At 46.6% G+C, this 24476-nt stretch overlaps 1 protein-coding gene across 1 annotated transcript in view; it reads left to right on the top strand.

The window, feature by feature from the left end:
* Window positions 1-20608, top strand: part of MARCHF4 (membrane associated ring-CH-type finger 4) — a 115572-nt gene extending 94964 nt beyond the window's left edge. The window contains exons 3-4 of the mRNA XM_017895489.1: window positions 359-551; window positions 18810-20608. Of these exons, the coding sequence (XP_017750978.1) occupies window positions 359-551; window positions 18810-19177 (561 nt within the window). The 3' untranslated portion in view covers window positions 19178-20608. The remainder of the gene's footprint in view (window positions 1-358; window positions 552-18809) is intronic.
* The last annotated feature ends 3868 nt before the right edge of the window (window positions 20609-24476 follow it).

The raw sequence follows: 24476 nt of genomic DNA, 5'->3' as shown, positions 1-24476 counted from the left end.
AAAAAAAAAAATCAGGGGGCCTAGAACACCACCCTCACTAGCTCTGCATTTTCATCATTCTCTCCATTTCTCTGTCTATATCATAATCAAGTCTAAGGGTCTTCCTTTCCAGCCATGCCCACCTAGAGCCCCCTCCTTACAATTAACTGTAATCATTTGGTGTGATAGAGATTTTCTCTGCATCTAAAGTTCAATGTGAAATTCAGAAACCTGCAAAATGCACATTGTACCACAGGTTGGAAAGCCCTGGCTTAAATCCTAAATCAGAGGTGGGCTGTTGGAGCAGCAGACGGAAGAGGGGTGGGAATGGGATGAGGGCATCCAAATGACTGCTAACTGGCCACTCTCTCCCCCACAGTGGCAGGCCATCTCTCTGACGGTCATTGAGAAGGTTCAGGTTGCAGCCGCCATCCTGGGCTCCCTCTTCCTCATCGCCAGTATTTCCTGGCTCATCTGGTCAACTTTCAGCCCCTCGGCAAGATGGCAACGCCAAGACCTGCTCTTCCAGATCTGCTATGGGATGTATGGCTTCATGGACGTGGTGTGCATAGGTGGGTCTGGGGGCTTGCCTCCATGGGAAATGGGGAATCATGTGCTCGTGGGATGGACAGATCCCTCAGGATCCCCCATTGTGGGAGGCTGAAGCAGATATGGCCCCAGGCTTGAGACCTGTGAGCTCAGGAGAGGCCAGAGGCTTGGATTCAAGGAGTGGATGGGAAGTGGGAGGAGGCAGGAAAAAGAAGGAAGATCTAGATGTTTCCCAAACAAACCTGTCTGCATGGTTGAAGATAAAGATGAGGCTTGCCTCTAGGAGGATTTGAGAAAAATTGTTAAGTCTATGCACCTCAAGCAGGGTGTGCATGGCCTCCTCTCCACTGTGCACCCTACACTGCCAAGCATGACAAGGGATGCCTGCCCATTTCATTCCATTCTCTTCACAGCAAACTGCCTAGAGACAGCCATGGTTGAATCTGCCCTGACTCCCTGCCTTATTCCAGCTTTCTCTAAGCCTGTTTCAATGCCGTGAGTTTCTCTAGTCCAGTGGTTTTCCAGCTTTGTGTAGTACTGGGGCCTCACACACAGCTCCAGGCTCCCCCATCCCAACCAGGGAATGGAAAAGGAATGTTGCACAGAGAGACTTCAAATCCTCACTCCTGTTTCATCATGGCGTCTGTTCTTTTATCTGTTTACATGTATTTCTGTTCCAGATAAAGTTTTGTTTAAAAGGTTTCAGTGTCTTAGAAAAAAAACATTGGAACCCACTGCTTTAGATCCTACTCCTTCCCTGACGCCACCCTCAAGTTTGTATTCTTCCTTTCTTCCACCATGTAGCTTTGGTGGTGGAGGGCTGGGTCTTTCCCCTCCCTTGCCCAACAGATGATTGTGGCTCTGTTGCGACTCTGAAGACACAGTCCAAGCAGCTAAGGAGGTGGGGAAGCTGTGGTCAGACATCCTACCCTAGAACTCTCAGGTTATCCCCTAAGCCACAGTCCTGGGAGCATTAGAGTTCCACAGTTATCCTCTCTGGGCATTATTAGTATATTGTATTAAATATGCTACACTTCTCTGTTTGGCAGAAAAATATCTATTAGCTAGAATTTGGCTGGGCTGATGTTTGTGTGAATTTCTTTGGAGTTCTTTAATATTAGGGATCAGAAAAGCCTGGAGACTTACATACTGGTTATACTAGCCAGATACCAGGGATGCTGGAACTTGTAAACTTGTCTAAGCCATCTTGCTGTCTCTTCAAGTTAGCTAAACCAATATATCAACTCCAAGTTCAAGAGTCTTTTCATTATAGCACCTAGGCAGTGAGAGAAGCAGGCAGCCCAGGAGGACTATGAACGGGGAGCAATTTGACATTGATGCATTCTAATTTCCTTCCCCCTCCCACCAAACTCTCCTCCTACTCCTGCTGAGCCCTGGATTATAGATGCCAAAAGCCAGGTGTGTCTCCATATGGAGGTTTATAGCAGGTCTGGCATGGAAGGGGGAAACAGTGGAGGGGCCCCTCTAGCTGCCCTTCATTCTCCTTCAGACAGGCTTTAGATCAGTCTCTGATGTGTCCTTCTATGAGACATGCTTTCCTGTCACATGATGTCAGCTAGTCAACTAGTCAGCAATGGTTGCAATAACAAACAATTCCACAAATCGCAGTGCCTTACAACAAACATTTATTTCCCATTCAGGGGTTTGGGAGATGGCTTTGGCTCTGCTGAGGTTGGCTGGGTTTAACTTCTGGTTGTGCATTGGGTTCAGGCCTGCTCTGAGTGTCTCCTCATGCTGGGACCCAGGCTAAAGGAGCAGGGACTACTGGGTGTGCTGTTTTCCTGGTTGAATGCAGAAGCACAAGAGGGCTTGGTGGAAACTTGCAATGCATCTCAAAACGTCTGCTCAGAACTAGTGCACTGTCCGTTCTACCCACAGCCTATTGGCTAACACTAGTCATCAGTAAGTCCAACATCAATAGGGTAACAGGGCAGGGAAATATGTTCCTTCCCTGGAGGGAGCATGGACAAAAGAGAGGAGCATAAATACCTGCTACCACCAATGGCTCTACAGATTTGAAGACCGAATTGAATATAGAAGAGACCAGGTCATCAACCAGTCTAGTTTGCTTGCTTTGCAGCTGAGAGAACTGAGGCTCAGAGAGAGGAAATAATCTGCTCAACGTTCTTATCTGGGATTAAAAGCAAGTTCTCCTGACTCACAACCCAGTGCTCATTCCATTAGCTCTCTTGCACCAGATAGCAGGAGTCCATGGTGTGACATATGGGAAACCTACAGGTGCCACCTGTGACTTTAAGTACACCTGGGCCCACTTGCAAGGGGGCTGTCAGGCATAGGTCTGTTTCCTGTGGCTCCGAGCCTCCCAGTGCTCCTGCTCAGGCTGGCCTGGTGCTCTGGTCTCTCCTTCTCATGGTGTTTCTCTCTGAGTAGGGCTCTGTGCCATCTCTCCTCCTCCTCCTGTTTCTTGGCTTTTTTCTAGCTGCCTGCCTTTTCCCTGGCCCACTTCTATCTCTCTAATTCTTTTTCTTATACACATGCGGCACTCAGTCCTTCAGTTTATTGGGAGAAGCAGAGTGGGCTGAATATTGAGAGTTTTCATTGTTTTCCTTTCTTCGGAAAACATAATAACCCAAAATGCAAAAGCACACCACAATTTATCCGTTCTGTGCTGACAAGCCAGTGACTGCTTGGAGACAGCTATGGGATGGGAGAGGGAATGCAGAGGGACTCTAATGGCTTTCAGTGTCATCCAAAAGTGGTGAGATCTATTGACATTTAGACCATCTCACCTTTAAGGAGCTCAGACAGCTCTGTCATTGTATTGATTATAATAAGAACCTAGACCATTTCAGAGCATGACTGTGGGGGCAAGGATTCGTCTTCCCATTTTTCAGATTGTGAAATTCTGAAACAGAAGCATTTGTCTTAGGCTGACTCCCACAGCGGAGTAGGACTCTCAGTTCAGTGTTTTCCTAGGAGAGGCTGTCCGCAGGGGAAAATGCTGGGAGAGGAAATAAAAAGGAGTAATATGTGATCGTGCAAGAGAGTGGGACGTGCCAGGCAATGGTGAGAATCCACAAACAGATTCTTGGGGTTATGATCATGGGGATTTTGATGATGGCGAAATGATGATAACCAGTAGTGATGATGGTGGTGTGAGGGTGAAATTCAGCTTCTCCTTTTGTGCAGTATTCTGTCCAGTAGAGGGAAAATGCATCACACTGCACAATTGGGTGCAAAATATCCGCTTTTGCGGGCTCTCTGGAGGGAGAATTGGGTAAAGCCTGCAATTCCTGCCAGGGATATCTTTATTTGTAGGCTCAACTAGACATTCTGACTCATGGGGACTTCCAGAGAGCACACTTGGCATTAGATTCACTCAGGGCAATGTAGGACAGGAACTACAGCCTCCAGGATGGCAAGCCGGGCTTACCTCTGCAGGGAGTCCTCACCACACTCCACCTCCTAGTCCCCGGCTATTCTCTTGGCTCCCAAACAGTAACTCAGGAGCAAGAAGATGAAACCCACAACCATGGGTATAGGGTCCACCTGGGCATCATTTCCAGGGTTCTTGCAGAAGCCATACTCAGTTCAGGTCACTGTGCTCGGGGAAGCCCAAAGCCACAGGCTCCCAGCAGGCATTCCCAGTAAAGCACCCATCAACCAGGGGTTGCCCCCAACTCAAGTGATGCTGTAACACAGCCAACACTCCACCTTCATCAAATTTCCAGAATGCCAATCCAGGGTGCAGTTTGCTTTGAGAGAAGGAGAAAATGTCCCCATCACCCCTCTCCCACCACCTCCTGCCTCCACCTATGAACCTTGACCTCTGGCCACCCAAACCAGATTTACTGAACCAATGAGAGACAGAGAAGCTAGAAGAGGGAACAGAGACCTGGCCAGGACTGCCAGAAGGAGGCACAGCGTGGTCTTCTTGCTGCACAAAGGCGGAAACAAAGGCAAGAGCCACGGGAGGCATCTGTCTTACATTTGAGGCATTTAACAGTTTGAAAACCTGATAAGTTAGTTCACTTCCGTGAAAAAGGGGGAAGCTTCCCTTCCAGAAGTCCTAAGAGAGTGGAAGAAGATAATGTGAGTGGGAAGAGGAAGAGGAGTCTCCCTGGCAGAGAGTGGGTGGAAGGGATTTCAGCAAAGGGGCATCTTCTCAAGAAATGCTAGTTGAGGAAAACGTTGACAAAAAGCATCAATATCCATAGGCCCAAGCTCCTTGGATGGGTGGAGCAATTCAGCACCTGGGATAAAAATGTTATCATCAGGAGAAAAGAAAATGAGGCTGGCCCTGTGTTGGCTCAAAAGGCTAAGTAAGAGAAGAGGAACAAAACCATCTGCTACAATGAGTCTCTAGACTTTCTTTATATTTCAGATACCAAGGACAATTTGTTTATTCCCTAAGACTGTTAAATGGCCACAGATAGTAAAGAATATGAGTAAACATAAAATGGATGGTTTTAACAAATCGTTAACAATGTATTTACCTTTCCTTTTGGAGCGGTGTGCTGAGGGACAGCTCATGAGAGTGGGAGGGACTCCAAGGAGAACCTTCACGGAAAGCCAACAGCAGCTCTGCAGATATGCCCTGCCAGGAAGCCAGGAGGATGCGGTGTGGGACACTGCCTGCTTGCTGCTCCTGGAGCCGCTTCAACCCCATTCACAGCTGTATCCATCTGACTGGCTCTTAGAGATCAATAAGAAGACTCCAGAGCAGTGACTCTCGGAGAATGGCTCAGTGCTTACCAAAGGATTTTGCCTGAAATGATTGCCAGGAAAGTCTGAGCTCCCTATTTGATGCAGCACAGCTCCAGAGTTGAGGATGATGTCTTTAGACTTCCTTATACCAGAGGGTTGTACAATTACTGATATAAGCTGCCTCAACAGACAAAGCATCTCTTAGCTTAGGGTCCTAACTTTCTAGACTAATGCACGCCACTGTGAAAGCCAAACATAAGTTGCTTTGGATGGAACAAACTGTGACATCCCTGCAAGAACAGAGAAACCGATTAACCCCAAAAGATAAGCAAGATAAGTATTAGGATGCGTATTTAACAGGTGAGGAAAGGCTTAAGCACCTGTGCTCCAAGTCACACAGCTAAGAAAATGGTGGAGCAGAGGATTGGGTCAAGAACCTCTGGCTCTAATTCCAAGGCTTTTTCTACTATCTGCTTCTTCTCTGATTGCTCTTTAAAATTGCAAATGCAGAGCTTGGTTGGGGAGGCAGGTTGGGGGGGAATTAGTCCAGTAATATTTTGACCCTCACGATAACTGCTGGTAACAATCAGAAATTAAGTGAGTCCCAGCTGCTCCTGTCTTATACTCAGGGTTTGGGAGGTTAGCCATTGTTGCACCTCCTTTTTGATTGTGCTATTTTGACATCAATTGAGAGAGAGGCCTGAAAAATTGAGATGAAATTTGATGGTTTATCTCCCTATAAGACACTCTGGTGAAAGGTTCTTCAGGTGGGAGAAGCTAAATCTAGTTACCATGAACTTGGGGAACCCATTCATTGATTCATTAAAAAATATTTATTCAGGCCAGACACAGTGGCTCACGCCTGTAATCTCAGCACTTTGGGAGGCCAAACAATGTATTTACCTTTCCTTTTGGAGCGGTGTGCTGAGGGACATCTCTTAAAAAAAAAAAAAAAAAAAAAGAGCCAGGTGTGGTGGTGTGTGCCTGTAGTCCCAGAGACTTGGGAGGCTTAGATAGAAGGATCACTTGAGCCCAGGAAGTCAAGGCTGCAGTGAGTTATGACGGTGCCACTGTATTCCAATCCGGGTGACACAGCAAGACCATGTCTCAGAAAAGAAAAGATATTATTCAGAGGAACCTGGGTATGTACACTCAAATGAGAGAGTCACCTGCTTTCAAGAATCTTTCTTCTTTTCGGGATGCAGACAAGGTAATCACTGAATCCCATATAATAAGAGCTGGGACTGAGGTCTGAACATAAGAATGAGCGTGAACCCAGGAAAGAGGAACTTGAGTCAGAGCGGGTCATATCCATTCCTTCAGTAGCTTTTGTTGGCTGCCTCGTTTTGTTCCCAAAACTAGAGAACATTCACGAAAAGATGAATAGGACACAGTTCCTTGCCCTCAAGGAGCTCATAGTCTACAAATAAATCACAATTCAGGATGGGCTGTACACAGTACAGAGGAAGGTAGAGCAGAGTAGAGAGCAATTGACTCTCTTGGGGGAGTCCAGGAATGCTTCCTGAAGGAAGGAACGCTATCTTTAAACTCGTTTCCAAAGACAAATCAAAGTTCATCCAGAACTGGGGGAAAGAGCATTTCGGGCAAAGGAACTAGCATTGTATGGAGGTGCAGAGACATGCATGAGCCAGGTATGCTCAGGAAATATTGGGGAGTCTTTATAGCTCAATGCAAATATTTTGGCTGGGAGGTGGGTGATGGGCAAGGGGCTTGGAGAAGTTGGCCAGGCCAAATCCCACAGAGTCATGGGTCATGTGCTAAGGCACTCAGATTTGACCCCACTGCTGGTGGGAGGCATTGATAAAATTTCAAATGGGGAAATATGATCAGATGTGCATTTTAAATTGAACTCTAGCAACTATGGAGAGAATGGGTCAGAGGTGGACAGAATAGGGAAGGGAAGGACTTTGTTGGAAAATGCTTGTAATACGCTAAGCAAGAAATGAAGACATGCAACACAGTGGCAGTGGGGAAGAAGTGTAGGGAAGACCTTGAGAGGTACTTAGGATGTAGATTTGATAGGGTTGTTTGGGTCCCTCTCAGGAGAGTGAGAGTCCCATGGTGTGGCTTGAGTGGAGAATGGGCACCGTAGTAGAGCCTGAGAATGGGATGGGCAATGGATAGAACAAAGGACAACCAAAGGGTTTGTCCTTAGCAAAGGCACCAAAACAAAAGGACTATCTTAAGTCTAAAATCCAGGTAGAGAGGCAAGAGCCTCTCTAAGCCAAGAGTTTGTAGTAGAAGAGAAACAAGACACATGGAGTACATTATGGAATACAAGGAGGAGAAGGCAGTACCAAGAAGAGGTCTCTTTGTCAGGATAGAAAGAGGGAGAGGCCTTTTATAGCACACAGGTGGTCCCCTCTTGTGACATAGAGGAAGATGTTGAGGGCACTGGTCCTGTTCTGACAAGAGTTGGTGACTGATGGGGTTGGGGCTGGTGGTAAAAGAGGATTAAAAATCTCTGGTAGGCCAGACATGGTGGCTAACACCTGTAATCCCAGCATTTTGGGAGGCTAAGGCAGGAAGATCACTTGAAATAAAGAGTTCAAGACCAGCCTGGGCAACAGAGTGAGTCCTCATCTCTACAAAAATTTTAAAAATTAGCCCTGCATGGTGGTGCACACATGCAGTTCCAGTTACTCAAGAGGTTGAGACAAGAGGATCACTTGAGCCCAGGAGTTTGAGGTTATAGTGAGCTGATTATGCTACTGTACTCCAGCCTGGGTGACAAAGTGAAACTTGTCTCAAATAAAAAAAATAATTTCTGATGGATGCCTAGGTTTCTGTAGGCAGTTGGATAATGAGGCTTGAAGACGGATTTGGAAGTGAACAATAAAACGTGTTTGAAGCTGTGGGTTTTGATGAGATACTGCAGTGCTCAGAGAGTAGGTGACTGAGGACAGAGGACTAGAGGACACTAACCAAGTAAGGGATGGGTGAAGATAGAGAATGAGAAAACAATAGGAAGGACTGAGTCACAAAGGCCAGAGTGGTAGGTTTCCCAAGTGGCGGCCATACTACAGAATGGCCCAGGGCTCCGCTTCTTACTAACCTTGTGACCTTGAGGAACTGGCACTTTTCTTTGCTTCCCTTTCCTTGTCTATGAAATATGATAATAACACCATCGTCAGAGGGCGGTTCAGAGGTTTAACACTGTGGCAAATGTAAAGGAGTGTGTCCTTGTAATTATCAGGGACCAGGTAGGAAGTGCTTGATCAGAGTGGATTCCCCTCAGAGGAAACACTCAAGAAATGTTTGCCAAAACTGTTATAATCAGAATGCAGCCACAGCCTAGATAACAGAGATTGCCTGAAACTGTGTCCTCAAGTAAATAAAAGTCTGCTCTTATTTGGAGCAGAGCTTTTTATTGAAGGTTCTTGCTTCCCTCACCCGTGTCCCCTCAATGAGAAGATCTGATTACATCTAATGTCCTCGTTCCACCTGCCTCCTCTTCTGCCATCTCTAATGACGCTGTCCTCTGCTGCAGAGAAGCTGACAGAGCCTCCCAGCAAACAAATGGGGCATTCTCTGCTCCAGTGGGTCAAGTTATTAGGATTTAACAAGAGCAAATTAATTAAGGGCTTTGGCACCGAAAAAACATTTTTTTTAACTCCACAGAAGTAAGAGATTAGACATCAAATAGTCAACTCTGCAAAAATGAGGCTCTCTTCTTCATCATGTCTGTTTTTAACTTGTGATTGAAATGGGGTCAAGGGAAGAAAGGAAAGGAATGTTCCTGAGATTATTTTCAAAGCTTTAAGACAGTAGAATATGGTAATCAGCAAAATTATAGAAAGTTTTGTGTGTTTTTTTTTAAGCTTGCTCTGTGTGTGGTCCCCTGAGGTTCTTTTCAGTGATTTAAAGATGCCTGGCCCCTGTCCTCTGAAATGAAGGAATTTAAATCTCATTTTATAGCAAATAGGCAGAGGGTAGGGGCAGCAGGATTGTACAAACATTTTTCTTTCAAACCTAATTTTAATCCACATTAACTACAAAACATATATATGCTACAAAATTCCTTCCTCTCCTCCTAGCTATAAATGACTCTACATGTAAAACCTATTAATCTCCTGATTAGGAAACTTGGAACATTTGTTGGAAGCAGCCTAGCAGTATAAGAAACTAGAAAGCAGATCTAGGTCTGAAGACCAGAATAGCCACTGTATTAGTCCATTTTCACACTGCTATAAAGAACTTCCCTGATACGAGGTAATTTATAAAGGAAAGAAATTTAATTGGCTCAGTTCCACATGGCTTGGGAGGCCTCAGGAAACTTACAATCATGGCAGAAGTGGAAGGAGGCACCTTCTTCACAAAGCAGCAGGAGAGAGAAGAATGAAGGAGGAATTTCCAGCCACTTACAGATCTTGTGAGAATTCACTCACTATCACAAGAACAGCATGGGGGAAACTGCCTCCATGATCCAATCACCTCCCTCCCTTGACACGTGGGGATTACAGGTCCCTCTCTTGACACATGAGGATTACAATTCAAGATGAGACTTGGTGGGGACACAGAGCCAAACCATATCAGCCACTAATCACCTCTATGGCATTGGACAAGTTACTCCCTCTCTCTCCAACTAGTTCCTCATCTATAAAATGAGAGGGGTGAATCCAACAACCTCCAGGTTTCTTCCAGGTCTGACATCCCAGGATTTTGATGTCACCTCCACACTGAGATGCCAGGGCTTGCAGAGGCTGACACTTGTGGCCATGGGCCATCCCCAGCAATGTTGGGCTGGGCCACAAAACTGACATGAGAAGCAGCAGCTGCAGAAACTGGCAAGATGATGCCCATCCACGTTCTGTTACTTGCATGTGGCTTGTCTGGTTTTCTGGATTCCGTGTTAACTCCTTCCCACCCACTGGAGCCTCCTGTGACAGCCACCTATCTCCACAGCCAAGTGACTGGATGCTTAGAGATGAAGATGACTGATTTAGAAGCAGATGTGCCAAATCAGCACTGTCCCCTTCCAAGGAGACCCCTCGAGAGGCACTTCATTTATCCCAGTTGTGCTGACAAAGCTCAACATATTTTAGGAATATCTCTTGGGAACTGCCTTTGGCACAGAACAGATTCAGGAGGGGCCTGTCTGTTGGCAGTGGGTTTGTAACTAGAAATAGCCCCAATTTGATACATAAGGTGGATGTTCAAGCCAGATAATAAATTTTGGGTACAATATGAACCATGCCATCAAGCCACAAACTTCTTTTCTCATGTGGCCCCTAACCTAGAGCTATAGGTATGTTAGTTAGAGTATATTCAGCAGATATAAAAAAAAATAAGCCCCTATGTGTCAGTGGTTTAACCCAATAGAAATTCCTGAGCAGTAGGAGATTCTCTTCCACACAGCAATTTGGAGTCACAAGCTCATTCCATCTCTGGGCTCCACAGGCCCCTTGGGCTGCTGAGTCTTTTGCCCCCAGCTAATAGAAAATTAAAGAAAGCATGAATAAGTCATCTTTTGCCCCAGCCCTTCATGCATTTTCTCTCAAGACCCATTTCTTTTTTCTTTGTTTTTATTTTTTATTTGTATTGGGCAAACCTCATTCTATAAAATCAAATGAAATGAGTGCTCCCTAGACCCATTTCTTAAATGCTGGCCTGGCTTGTGGTCACATTCAGTACCAGTCACCTGGTCTCACCTTGGTGCAGAAAGCTAGAAAATGTAATTTCTTCTCAGTGGCAACTTTATACCAAGGAAAGGGAGCGTGGATTTTGGTGGACAGTTAGCCATCTCTGTCACAGAAGGCCAGCCCCATTGAGCAATTTCCAGAAATGTTCTGAACTGGGATAGCCCAACAGGAATAAATACCCTATTTCCAAAGGGCAATCCTTGGGATTTTAAAAGATAAAACTCTGCTTCGAGATAGAAAGGTGTTAGCATGTTTACCTAAATAAACTACTTTTGTAACTCTATGGTAACTTTATAATAAGCTTTGTAATTTTATAATAGCTCATGTGATGTGCAGCCTGGCCATACCTGTGTCCAGTATAAAGCTGCACCCTGGAGAACACTGGGCAGGTGGTGATGTTGTCAATCTGGCCTCTTCCAGCAGCACCCCCTGAACCCACCCAAAATAGCTGGTTATATTCATTTCTTTCAACCCTTGCCTGATATGTGCTTTGGTCCAGGTTCTTAACAGGGGTGGGCACTGGAGGAGTGGAATCTGGAAAATGGGTGGTTGGCAATGCTAGAGCTTCAGAGTGAGACACTACTAAGCCTCACCCCATAGCTGTCTGACAATGGGGAATTCTGCAGGGAGGGAGAGTGTCTCTCTGTGGTTGGAGAGGAGGCACCAGTATGAGAATCAGTTGGTCTCTAGAGTGCTTTTTAGCCCTGGCATGTCATTCATCTATAGAAAATGACTTGACTGAGGGCTGGGGAGGAGAACAGTCAGGAGATGAAAGAGCAGGTACTTTTATTGGGGACGAGGTTGCCAATGAAGAAGGAAGAGAGATGAGTGGGCTTTTCTTGTGTCCTGTAATCTCCCCCACAATAATCAATATGATGTGGCATTGAGAGTTACATGTGTCCCAGGCACGGTACCAGGTATTGGCACGCAGGACTCATTACTTTATTTAATCTCATCACAACCCTATGAGGAAGGGTTTACAATGAGAAAACTGAGTCTCAGAGAGAGAGGAAGTCCCTTATCTAAAGACTCAAAGTGAGTAAGCGGCAAACACTCTGAAAGCTTAATATGAATACATACTCACTGGTAAGTTAACTCTCAGTTGTGGGGCTCAAAGGTCTTTGGATCTAGGAGAGGAAGTACTTATTTCTTCCATTTCTTCCCATGTTGATGTCTATGGCATCTGGAAGTAGACTACTTTTTAAAGTGACTTACAACAGTTTTCGTGATCAAAATTTAGAGCTTTCTGTGAGGGATAAAAACCATGTCCTAGCCTAACAGTCCACACACAGGCAGCATCAGTCTCACCTGAGGTTTCTTAGGAATGCATATTCTCAGGCCTCAGCCCAGAGCTACTGAGCCAGTAGTCCTCCAGGTTTGCAGCCTGGGAATCTGTCTTAACAAGCTCTTTGGGTGATTCTGATGCACAATAGAGTGTGAAAGGCAGCTGGGTGCGGTGACTCATGCCTGTAATCCCAGCGCTTTGGGAGGCTGAGGCAAGAAGATCACTTGAGTTCAGGAGTTGAGACCAGACCGCAACATGGCAAAACCCTGTCGCTGCAAAAAATACAGAAATTAGCTAGGCATGGTGGTGTGCGCCTGAAGTCCCAGCTATTTGGGAGGCTGAGGTGGGTGAATCGCTTGAAACTGGGTCGAGGCTGTAGTGAGCCCTGATTGCACCACTGCACTCCAGCCTGGGCAACAGACAGAGACCCTGTCAAAAAAAAAAAAAAAAAGAAAAGAAAAAAAAAAGTGTGAAAAGCACTGGTCTAGAGTTGTCAGCAACTTTTATGTCACTTAACCCAGGCCACTAGCAGGACATGGAGTGGGGATGGGATTCTAATGACGCATGGAGCTTGCAGCTTTATGAGGAAGAGGAGCCCCAGAAGGTGGAGAGACATTGGAAAGATGAAGGAGACAATTCTTCTAGAACTGGATTTCCCACAAATACAGCCCAGGGTTAGGTACATTGTAAGTGATCACTAGAAAACCATTATATTAAGTTTTAACAAGCCAGAAAGGACTTAATCAAAACTTGTTGGATTTCTGATGTTACTATGCCCCCTCATTTTCCATTATCTCCTCCTATGACTTTTCTGTCTCTGTTCACCAGCAGCCTTTTTTCCTAGTCGAATCCAGTTTATTTCTCTATCCACTGACATTCTCCATCCCCCTTCCCTTTTTCCCACCTCTTCAACCTTGGCCATGTCACCTGCTCGTATCAGATGAGCCCCAGTCATCTTCCCCTGTTTTTTCAGTATGCTGCCACCCAAGGAATCAATAAGAAATTTGTAGAGCAAGGAGCAGAGGAAGGGCTGAGAAGAGTGGCTTTGAATGAGGTAGTTTGTGCTTTTCCCTCTTTTGGCAAACTAGCATTATCTAGAAAAACAGGTCCACCTTCCTCACCTTCAGCCAACTATCCATTAAAATGGTTTACTTCCTGAACACTAGACGGTTAAATAATTGCAAAGCAGCATTCACACCAGAAATCTAAGTCACACTCTTCAATCAGGACAAAATTGTCTGATCAAGAAGCTAATTGAGAATCAAGTGTAATGGCCCTTACTGGAAAGAGTGAATTTGGAGCTTCAGAAGATCCTGCTTCTCTCTCTCCAGACCCCATCTCTTCCACTGTACCATTACACTCCACACTCCTGGTGCTGTGTTAGCTGCTGGAGATTAACCAGAGCTGGCTCTGTCCTCGAGGGGCTTACAGTCTGGAGAGAAGAGTATAGCAATGTTCAAACAAGGTTTGTGGGATAAATGGACAGATGGATGGCTTCAGGGCCGAGGGTGCATCGGTACACATTCAAAAGGTTGGCAGAGATGATGGGAGTTGGTACAACTGGGAGAGGGTGAGAGAGTGGGACAGAAAGGAAGTCTCTTTGTTCAGCATCTGTCAGGACAGAGCAGAGGGTCCACCAGTGATCTTCAGGAGATTTAGTACAAGGTAATTTGAGTGTCTGGTTGTTTTCCCCTCCAGGGAGATGGTCCTTCCCTTCCTTAGATCCTCAAAGGGGTGTGATCCAAACAAAGGGCTAGAAACCCCCGAGACTACCTCTTTTTCCATGAATCTTGAAGACTTGTTGAGTGAGGCGTGATTTCAGACACAGTTGGAACACTGCAGGAGAAAGTGACCTTGTGGGTGGCTCTGGTCTCTGAGAATTGCAGCCTGTTGGAGACTGAAGAGGCTCTGAGGTTTTGCACCAGGAGGCCGGGTTCGCTCATTGCTGTTTGCTCCAAGCCGGCTCCTCCCCTGGATCCTCAGTGGCTGTGGGATGAAGCCCGCCATGCGATCATCTCACCCACCATCACAGGGCCCAGCCCCTGGCAGCCTCACTCTCTGCACCAGCATCCCTTTCCTGCTCAGCTCATCCCTACATCTGAGCCCGTCTTCCCAGGCCTTCACTGTGCCCCACTGCACCTCATGGTCCCTCATTAGCAACCTTCTCTCTGCGCATTCCCTTCATCTTTCCTACCTGAAGCATGGCTGTGTCCTGAGAACACTGTTTCCCTCACGCTGGTGGCAGCTGTTCTTTCTCCCATCTACTGTGTCCTGTGGGGTCTGGAGGTGGCGTCCATGTCCTTCTTGATTTCCATCACCACTCGCAACTACTTCTCTTCCTTCATCCTTCAGAAGCCCCAGCCCCTTCAAAGTCTCTTTCTTTCTTTCTTTCTTTCTTTCTTTCTTTCTTTCTTTCTTTCTTTCTTTCTTTCTTTCTTTCTTTCTTTCTTTCTTTCTTTCTTTCTTTCTTCCTTCTTTTTCTTTCTTTCTTTCTTTCCTTCCTTCCTTCCTTCCTTATTTCTTTCTTTCTTTTTCTTTTCTTCTTTCTTCTCTTTCTTTCTTCCCCTTCCTCCTTCCTCCCCCTCTTCCTTCCCTCTTCCTTCCCTCCCTCCCTCCTTCCCTTTCCCTCCCTCCCTCCTTCCTTCCCTCCCTCCCTCTTCCTTCCTTCCTTTCCCTCCCTCCTTCCTTCCCCTCCCTCCCTCCCTCTTCCTTCCTTCCTTCTCCCCCTCCCTCCCTCCCCCTCTTCCTTCCTTCCTTTCTTTCTTTCTTTCTCTCTCTCTCTTTCTTGCTTTGTCTCTCTCTCTCTCTTTTTCTCTCTCCCTCTTTCTCTCTCTCTCTCTCTTTCTCTTTCAGACAGAGTCTTGCTCTTGTCACCCAGACTGGAGTGCAGTGGCGTGATCTCGGCTCACTGCAACCTCCACTTCCTGGGTTCAAGCAATTTTCCTCTCTCAGCCTCCTGAATAGTTGGGATTACAGGCGCATGTCATCATACTTGGCTAATGTTTGTATTTTTAATAGAGACAGGGTTTCACCGTGTTGACCTGGCTGATCTTGAACTCCTGACTTCAAGTGATCCACCTGCCTCGGCCTCCGAAAGTGCTGGGATTACAGGCATGAGCCACCATGCCCGGCCGAAGTGCATCTTTCTTTATCACCCATTTTCACTTCTGGATGCTGTTGGCTGCTGGCTACCTACTCAGTCCTCAGATACCCTCACGCACCTGCTCATACACTCCCCCAACTCCTGTCCTCAGCAGCTACATAGATCAGTGCTTGGCAGAGATGGGCATGTCCCCCAGAGGCATTTTGGAAATGTCTGGGGTTTGTTCATTTGTTTGTCTGTTTTCTAATGTAGTTGTGCTGCAGCGTTTTCACTGAAATGCATATTGTTTTGTTATAAAAGATTTCCCTTTATCATTTTTATTTTACATTATCTATTAGGGCATTATATTAATTTAAAAGACATAGTAGTTTACAGTCGCTTATGAATTTCATTTCAGGATAGGAATGTGATGTTAAAATAAATTTGTTATATAAAGGGGATGTTTGGTGTGATAGCATTGAGGATGGCTGAGGCAGATAGTCTTTCCAATTCCCTGGCTTTGCTATTGCTCCAAAGATCTTTTCCTCCAACACACACCAGCCCCAATCAAATAGTCACATCCTGGATTCATAATCGACAGTAACCACACCACTTCCAAAATCTGGATTTAAACATCGTACTCTCTGACCATCACTCCATATTCACTGACTCCAATAATCCTCCAACCTCATAAAGACTTGGCCTTGACTCTCTCACTTTCCGCTTTTCATTATTCCTTATACCTTTTCTATTCTCCCCCATCCCCAGCCTGGGCTCCATGGTCCAGCAGGATAACCACTCTCTTGCAAGTACATATAATTCTCATGTCTGCTTGCCCAGGGAAAGAGTTTACCTTGGTTAAACCCAGATTTCTTCTTCTTCCACATGTGCACCTGAGCAAGCAGTTTGACGGCGTGGAGAAAAATCACACAACCAGTGACTAGAGTCACTTCAGATTTATGGCCACAAATCTCAAATGACACTTAACACAGTGAGCTAATTCTACCGCATCTCCCTTGTAAATTCACACTCCTACTTTCCGAGATAATTATTTCCCACCTTCTCCTCTCTTCACAAATCTTTAACACTTCCTCTCTTATCTCTTCTTTCTTAGCTGATGACTTCATGGGGAAAAAAATATGTATGTGTGCTTGGATGAGAACTACCTGATTTTCCCGCTGTCATTTCTATCATTCTCCCGCCATCTGTGCCCATGGAACCAGTGGTCGTTTCCCATTTTACTCAAGTTGACCTCTTGATAACATTGTAGAATCACTGCACTCTTTCTGAATCCTTCCCTAGGCTTTTGGGTTTCCACACTTGCTGGTCTTGCTTCTACCCCATTGGTTGCTTCTTTTGAGCCTCATTGCTTGGCCCTATCTCCACCAAAGCCTCCATCAAGCCTCTAAACACCTGAAGCCCAGGGCTCTGTCTTTGGCCTTCTTCTCTCGCCTAAGAGGTCTCAGCCATTTCCGAGTCTTCAAGTTCTACCTCTACAATGATGGCTTCTATCTCCCGGCCAGACCTCTCCCTAAGCTTCGGACTCATATGTCCAGTTGCCCGTCTGATCCTTCTAGTTAGCTTTCTGTCAGACACCTTAAACTAACCATGACTAAAATGTAGCTAGTAATCACTCTGATAGACTTGAATCATGGGCCCCAAAGACATGCAGGTCCTAATCCCTGAACCTGTCAATGTTACCTTATATGGAAAAGGACTTTGCCAGTGTGATTAATTTAAGGATCTTGAAATGGGGACAGTATCCTGGATTATTCAGGTGGGCCCTAAATGTAGCCACAAGTGTTCTTACAAGGAGAGGGAGATTTAATGACAGAAGAGTAGTAGGAGAGGTGAGAACAGAAGAAAGAGGCTGAAACGATGCAAGAAAGAGGCAGAAATTGCAATTTCTAGAAACTGAAAAAAGACAAGGAGACAGATTCTTCCCCCTCAAAGCCTCCAGAAAGAACCAGAAGGTGCCCTGCTGACACTTTCACGTCAGCCCAGTGGGACTGATTTTAGACTTCTGATCTTCAGAACTGTAAGAGAAACATGCGTCCCATTTTAAGCTACCAGATGTGTGGTACTTTGTCACAGCAGCAATAGGAAACGAATCCAGTCATCACAGCTAGCACACAAATCCATAGCCTACCCCTGATGCCCTCCACTTCTCAGGAAATGGCTCCCCATTTATGCAGCTGCTGAGGCCAAGAGCTTCGGAGTTGTCCAGATCTTTCTCTTCACTCCCACCTTGCCAGTCAGCAAGTCTTAGCTCTACATCCAGCACACGGCACACGGCCTGACTCCAGCAGTTTCTCACTGCTCCACTGCCACGACCCTAGTCAATGCTATCACCATTCCCAACTCGCATGACGCCACTGCTTCCTGCTTGGCTTTCCACTCCTTCTTTTGGCCCTCTTCACATGCACCACCGGTGGCTTTATGAAGGCTGAATCAGATCACAGCATTCCCCCTACTGAAACCGTCAATGTCTTCCCATTACACTCAGGATAGACTGCAAATCCCTTGCCATGGCCTATAAGGCCCTACCATTCATTGGCCTCTGCTCGCCTTACCTCCCTCCACTTCCTCACTGCTGCACTATATTGATCACACTGACCTTCTCTCTGACCTTGTTCATTCCATTCCCACCTCCTGGCTTTTGCACTTGGAGTTTCTACCACCGAAGTGCTCTCTCTCCAGATCTTTGCATGGATCTCTCCTGTTCATCACTTAAGTCTCAACTCAGATATGATCTCCTCCAAAAGGCCTTTCCCACCGCCCTTGCTAAAACAGGATCTCAGTGCCTGCAGCCAGTGGCTATTTAACCCCAGTTAGCTTCCTTAAGGCATTTGTCAGCTCCTGAAATTGTCGCATTGGTTTGTTTACACATCTATTGTGTGTCTCTGTGAAGATGTAAGCTCTCAGAGGGTGTCCTGCTGACTGCAGTATCCTCAGTGCTTGGCACATAGTAGGCACACAATGATTATTTGCCTTGCTGCCTGGTGTAGCTTGTTTCCAACTCTATCACTGCCTCTGGCAGATATAACTGCATCAAGTTATCTCTCCCAGGGCTGTTTGTATCTCAGTAGTACTGGGGTATCTGTGCAAAGAGTTAACCAGTGGGATTTCCAGCAACCTTTAGCAGGTGTGGAGCGACCCACCATGGGGTTTCTTTTGTGGTACTTTAAAAGCACACAATTCATTCAACATCTGCTAAGGACTGGGTGCCATGGATACATAATAGAGGGAGGAAAAGATATTTATATTATGCCTTAGCGGATGAATTTGGATTTTGTCAAGGCAGGAAGGGGGTGGGGTGGAATAGAAGTGGGCGAAGGCACTGCCTGAAGGTGCTCAACTATTTCATGGACTCGGCCTGGTGGCCCCTCCACCTTCTGCCTACTGAAACTCGCTGAGCCTGGGACTCTAGGGATGGTCTGCCTGTGGCTCAGCACTGGAGCCAACACCCATACCTTGCATAGATTCAGAGAGACTGTGGTCTCCCGGCAGTGACCCACTTCCTCTCATTTGGCCTCTGTTTCTCCTCTCCCTGCTGCCACAGGTCTCATCATCCACGAGGGACCCTCAGTGTATCGCATCTTTAAACGGTGGCAGGCTGTCAACCAGCAGTGGAAAGTGCTGAACTATGACAAGACAAAAGACCTGGAGGATCAAAAGGCAGGAGGCAGGACCAACCCCCGGACCTCCTCATCCACCCAGGCCAATATCCCCTCCTCGGAAGAGGAGGGCGCAGGCACCCCCGCCCCTGAGCAGGGCCCTGCCCAGGCTGCCGGCCACCCCTCAGGCCCTCTGTCCCATCACCACTGTGCTTATACCATCCTGCACATCCTGAGTCACTTGAGACCTCATGAACAGCGGAGTCCCCCAGGCAGCAGCCGAGAGCTGGTCATGAGAGTCACGACAGTGTGAGAGCAGAGGCCCAGGAGGAAGGCCATGACCACCACTGAGGGCCCGGAGCAGGGTGGGGAGGTGCAGTGGCACCCCCAGAGCCAGCACAGGGAGCGGGCAGAGGGTGGGGGGCCTGGCAGGAGCCCTGGGGCAGGGTCAGAGTGGGAGTGAGGCTGGTGCAGGAGCAGTTCTGCTATTTCCGATCAGTCAATGGCACTCTCCACAACAGCAATGAAAACCAACACCAACTCAACAACAAAGTGCAATACAGGCTGAACCTGGCCCAACAGAAAAAACCTGCCCCAATGCGCCCGCAGGCAAGGTACCTGAAGAAGCAGAGGCGGAGGGCAAGCAAAGCCTGTGTGACTGGTGGCAGTGCCGGAGGCCAAGGGGGCCAAGAGGAAAAGCGTCTGTGGTCTGCTCTGCTCTCACCCTGTTTGGTTTTGTTTCTCCTGGGGCTGCGTTCTGCAGGCAGCCAGGAAAGGGGGGAGGCACGTGTGTGAGCTGGCAGGGACACACTGCCTTTGGGGCTCCTGGGCTCATTTGGATGGGCAAGATTCGCTGACAAATGGCTGTGGGGATGGTGGGGTGGATGGTCAGGGAGGGATGCGCAGGGAGGGAGATGCTGGTGTGAGCAGCCAGAGGGAGAGGTGTGTCTCCTTCCTGAAGGAACTTCCAAATGGAACTCCGGATTTCAGGTGGGCTCAAAGAGGGCTTAGGTTTGGAAAAGGGTGTCTTTCTGTGCCCTTGTTTATTTATTTTATAGTGATTTGGTTCAAAGATGTTTACAGGACACACACACACACACACACACACACACACACTCCTAGAGAAAAGTACAGATTTCCAGTGGGTATTTGAAGCACAGTTCTGCTGCTGTGGCTTCAGCTTTGGAAGCTGTCAATCCTGGAGCAACTTTCCCAACTACCCAATCCTACCATGGCCAGGACGTGGGCAATGCCAGCCCTTTCTTGTCTTGGCACATGCACATACCCAGTCCCCTCATGGTAGGGCACCCCCAACCTAGGGGCTTCCAAGAGAACAGCTGCAGTGGTTGGGAGGAGCTTGGCCAGCGTGCCCCAAGGAGTGGAGTAGAGCCCAATCTAAGTGTTCCTTGCTGCTTGGAACCCTCCCCAAAGAGGCAGTCAGGCTGATGCTCAGTGCTTCATGCTCCCTGGTCCTTCCTGTGCAGCCAGGTGGGCCCAGGTGTGCCTGGCAAGGAGCACTACCCCTGGACCCCCTGCTCGCTCTGGGGACCCTGCCAGGGAAGGCCACTGGGTGGTCACCTGCAGAGTTTCTGGTTGTCACTGCACAATGGCCGCGTCATCCATGGGTATTAAAAGGACATTGTCAAGTACTTTTTTAAACTAGTTTTTAGGGTTTTTTAAAACTCTCTGTTGTTTGTAATATTCTCTTAAAAGCTTGAAAATAAAACTTCTTTCCCTACCATTAGTGTCCCTTTCCATATGCGAGTTTTTCTTCCGCTTCCCTATCCTCCCTCTGTGGTGTAAACAGCCTTCTTTCTCCCTGTGTCTGCCCCACCCCTAGATTCTCTCTTATCACAAGAAATCAAGCACATTTTCATTTCTCCTTTGAGGGCATGGATGGGGCAGGGCAGACAGGGCATGTTCCCTTCTGTGTGCCTCTGTGTGAATCTGCAGTGAACTCCTGGCCTCTTCTTGGCATCCTAGCAGACAGAGTCCTTCAGGCCCCAGGCTCTCCCAGGATTCTGCCTAGGAATCCTAGAAGCAGAGACCATGGGTGCTGGAGGAAGTTTGGAGAGCTCCACTCCCTCGGGTCATTTCACAGAGGTTGGGAGAGGGTTGTTAGGACCTCGTTGCCCTGACAGTGTCCTTTGACTATCAGAGGACAGCACCCATGTTAAGGCCTCATGAGAGGGCTTGGACATATTATGAGGCAGCAGACAAGATCTTTTTTTCCCTTCAACTTAATCTGGCCCTCCCACCCTGGGGCTAGCTGTGGGTCCGGCAACAACATCAGTGGGGTGTGCACAGGCTTAGAAAGGTTTCTCCCTGATGAAGCTCAATATCCAGTTAAGAAAGACACACCTGGAGAGAGACTGAAGGACACATACAAGGAAAACATACAAACAAATGAAAACCAATCACACTGTGCAAATAAACCATGTAGAGGAAGTGTGTTTATTTTTCACTATGGTCTAGGAACAGGCCTTTCAGTTTAAGCATTTATGGAGGCTATAGATGTGTTATATGGACTATCTGTTTTCAAAAAAGTATTACAGAGTGGGTTGCAGTGGCACATGCTTTAGTCCCAGCTACTTGGGAGGCTGAGGCAGGAAAATCACTTGAGCCCAGGAGTTTGAGGCCAGCCTGGGCAACACAGCAAGACCCCAATTCTAAAAAGAAAAAAAGACTAGGTGCAGTGGCTCACGCCTGTAATCCCAGCACTTTGGGAGGCCAAGGCGGGTAGATCATTTGAGGCCAGGAGTTCGAGACCAGCCTGGCCAATGTGATGAAATGCCGTCTCTACTAAAAATACAAAATTAGCCAGGCATGGTGGCACACACCTGTAATCCCAGCTACTTGGGAGGCTGAGGCAGGAGAATCACTTGAACCCAGGAGGTGGAGGTTGCAGTGAGCCAAGATTGCACCACTGCACTCCAGCCTGGGTGACAGAACAAGATTTGGTCTCAAAAAAAAAAAAAAAAAAAGAAAAGAAAAGAAAAGAAAAAAAGGTATAGGTCAAAACTATAGTGGCCATCATGTTGTCTTTCTTTGGTGGTTCACAAGGCTCTTTAGCCTCTTGCAGTCATTGAGGGTCATCATTTGAATATGTTGTACTGAAGAAGAAGAGACAATTAATAATAAACTATTGTAGAATGCTGGCGTTTGTTGGATCTTGATAATGCAAGCTCCAAGAGAACAAACACCTCATCCTCCTTGTTTACTGCTGTATTTTCAGGACCCACAGCAGTACCTGGCACACAGTAGGTTCTCAATGAATATTTGTGAAGGAGTAAGACACTCTTGGAAGAGAGCAACGGTACCTTCAGCATCTAGGAGACATGCCTCCTCTTCGTTCAACTTATGTTCTAACACACAAGGTCAATCACAGAGTAGAAAAGAAAGGTCAAGTTCTGACTTCTCCACCCAACAGGATGGTAAATTCCCAGTGCCTTGGGAAATTGAATTTATGAGTACAGAAATGAATGAATTGGGGTTTTATATTTTATATGCATCTCTGGGAAGAAAGGTAAAAGTACACCCTGATGACCAGAGATCACTGCCCCCTTTCCGATGTGCAGGTCATCCTTCATATCACCAGGCAAATGTCTATATTTCCTGTGGAGTTATTTAATGCAGAGGAATGACAAATAGCCCAGAGTTCACTTGCACATCATCTGCAAGTATGACCCATGTATGGGGCAAGATACTAGCTAACATCTGAAGTTCTTACTATGTGCAAGGCACCAGATAGAATGCTTTATACGTATTAATTCACTTAATAGTCCAACAACCTGATGAAACAGATACCATTCTTACCTTCATTTTGCAGATGTGGATGCTGAGGCCAAGAGGTTAAGTAACTTGCCCATAGTCATCAGCCAGGATCCCATCCCCAGCAATCTGGCTTGCTTATTTATTTATTTATTTATTTATTTACTTTTGAGACAGAGTTTCACTCTTGTTGCCCCGGCTGGAGTGCAATGGCACAATCTTGGCTCACTGCAACCTCCGCCTCCTGGGTTCCAGCGATTCTCCAGACTCAGCCTCCCAAGTAGCTGGGATTACAGGCACCTGCCACCACACCTGACTAATTTTTGTGTTTTTGGTACAGACGGGGTTTCGCCATGTTGGCCAGTCTTGAACTCCTGACCTCAGGTGATATGCCCACCTTGGTCTCTCAAAGTAATGAGATTATAGGCATGAGCCACCGTGCCCAGCCAGCAATGTGGCTTTGAGCATAACCACTCTGACACATTTCCTCAAGACAACCAGCCAATTTAAGGAAAATCTGGATCAGGTCAACCAGGGAGGTTAGAATGTGAGAGATCTACAGGAAAGCTTTGGAGATTGGCGTAGATACAAAAAATGGTTTACGTCCCCTACAGAAAAAAAAGCTGAGTTTACATGACAATTCTTGCCATGGCTCAGGAGGGTTTAGGGTTATGGATGAAAAGAGAAGCAGGCTCACCCGATGCCCATGCCCTCATAACTTTCGAGAAGGAAAAGTCCTAAACGCAGCAACCTCAGTGCCCTTGGCATTGGCCAAAGTCTGGAACTCTGCTGTTTTCTGAGGCCCAGCCCAGCAAGGAAAGCACCGTGCCAGATGCAGTTGGCACCTTGGCATAGAACACCCCCAAGGTGCCCATGGGTCTGAGGCGCCCTCCCCCATAGAGAGGGGACAATCTGTTAAGTGAAAAAGTAGAAAGCTTGGGCTCTGCATCGAATAATACAGAAGTGGATTTATTTTATTTTATTATTTATTAATTATTTCTCCAAGGTGCTTGGGTTTTTCCAACCCCATAAGTTGGAAACTACTGTTATTCCCATTTTTCAGGGGAGGAAACTGAGGCCTGAAAGATTAAGCACGATGCCCAAGGTCATACGACTACAGACGGCGGCATGGGAATCTGTACCTCAGCTGTCTAAGGCCATACATTGGGCTGCTAACCTCTGCATTACACTGCCTCTCAGCAAAGTGGAAATGCATTTAAAAGTTTTATCCTGATACAAGAGGCAAAGAAGGAAGTGAATGAGGCTCCCATCAGCCAGATGTAACCGAGATATCTGTACATCACTTGCCCTTCAGTGTCCGCTAAGGTCAGCTCCAACCTCTCCATCCCTCCTTCTATGGGAAGATTGACACCTTCAGCAGTTTTTCTAATAATTCAGACCCTAAAATTTTTCCCAGTTGCCTCCTACTCCAAAATCCGGAGTCCTGAACTCAGGGTTTCCGTTTTCTGTCTTAGAGCTATTTCTTTATTTCAACCCTGTGTTAAACTCAAATATTGGACATGATTCCTCCTCCTCGATTTTCCATTACATCTTAAATAGTATCACTTACAGTTGTATATAATTGAGTTTTATCAGGAAGTCAACGGTAACCAGAAGTTTATTCATATAAGAAACTGTGGTGAGAAACTGCAATATGGAAGTTCTTGCCAGGTGGATACCTCAAATGTAAATTAGATAAAACCACCTTCAAAAACCCCATTGCCTAGTTACTAGACTCTGTTAAGAAGCTCAGCATTTTTCATAAAAAATATTTCTCATGAAAGAACTTGGCAAGCTTACTCTTATTAACTATAAATAAGCAAGCTAACAGTATTTTCTCT

Source organism: Rhinopithecus bieti, unplaced genomic scaffold, assembly GCF_001698545.2.
Source record: "Rhinopithecus bieti isolate Rb0 unplaced genomic scaffold, ASM169854v2 scaffold_26676, whole genome shotgun sequence".
NCBI classification, from domain to species: domain Eukaryota; kingdom Metazoa; phylum Chordata; class Mammalia; order Primates; family Cercopithecidae; genus Rhinopithecus; species Rhinopithecus bieti.
The sequence above is the reverse complement of the archived record's forward strand: the minus strand, read 5'-3'. Positions and strand labels throughout refer to the sequence as shown.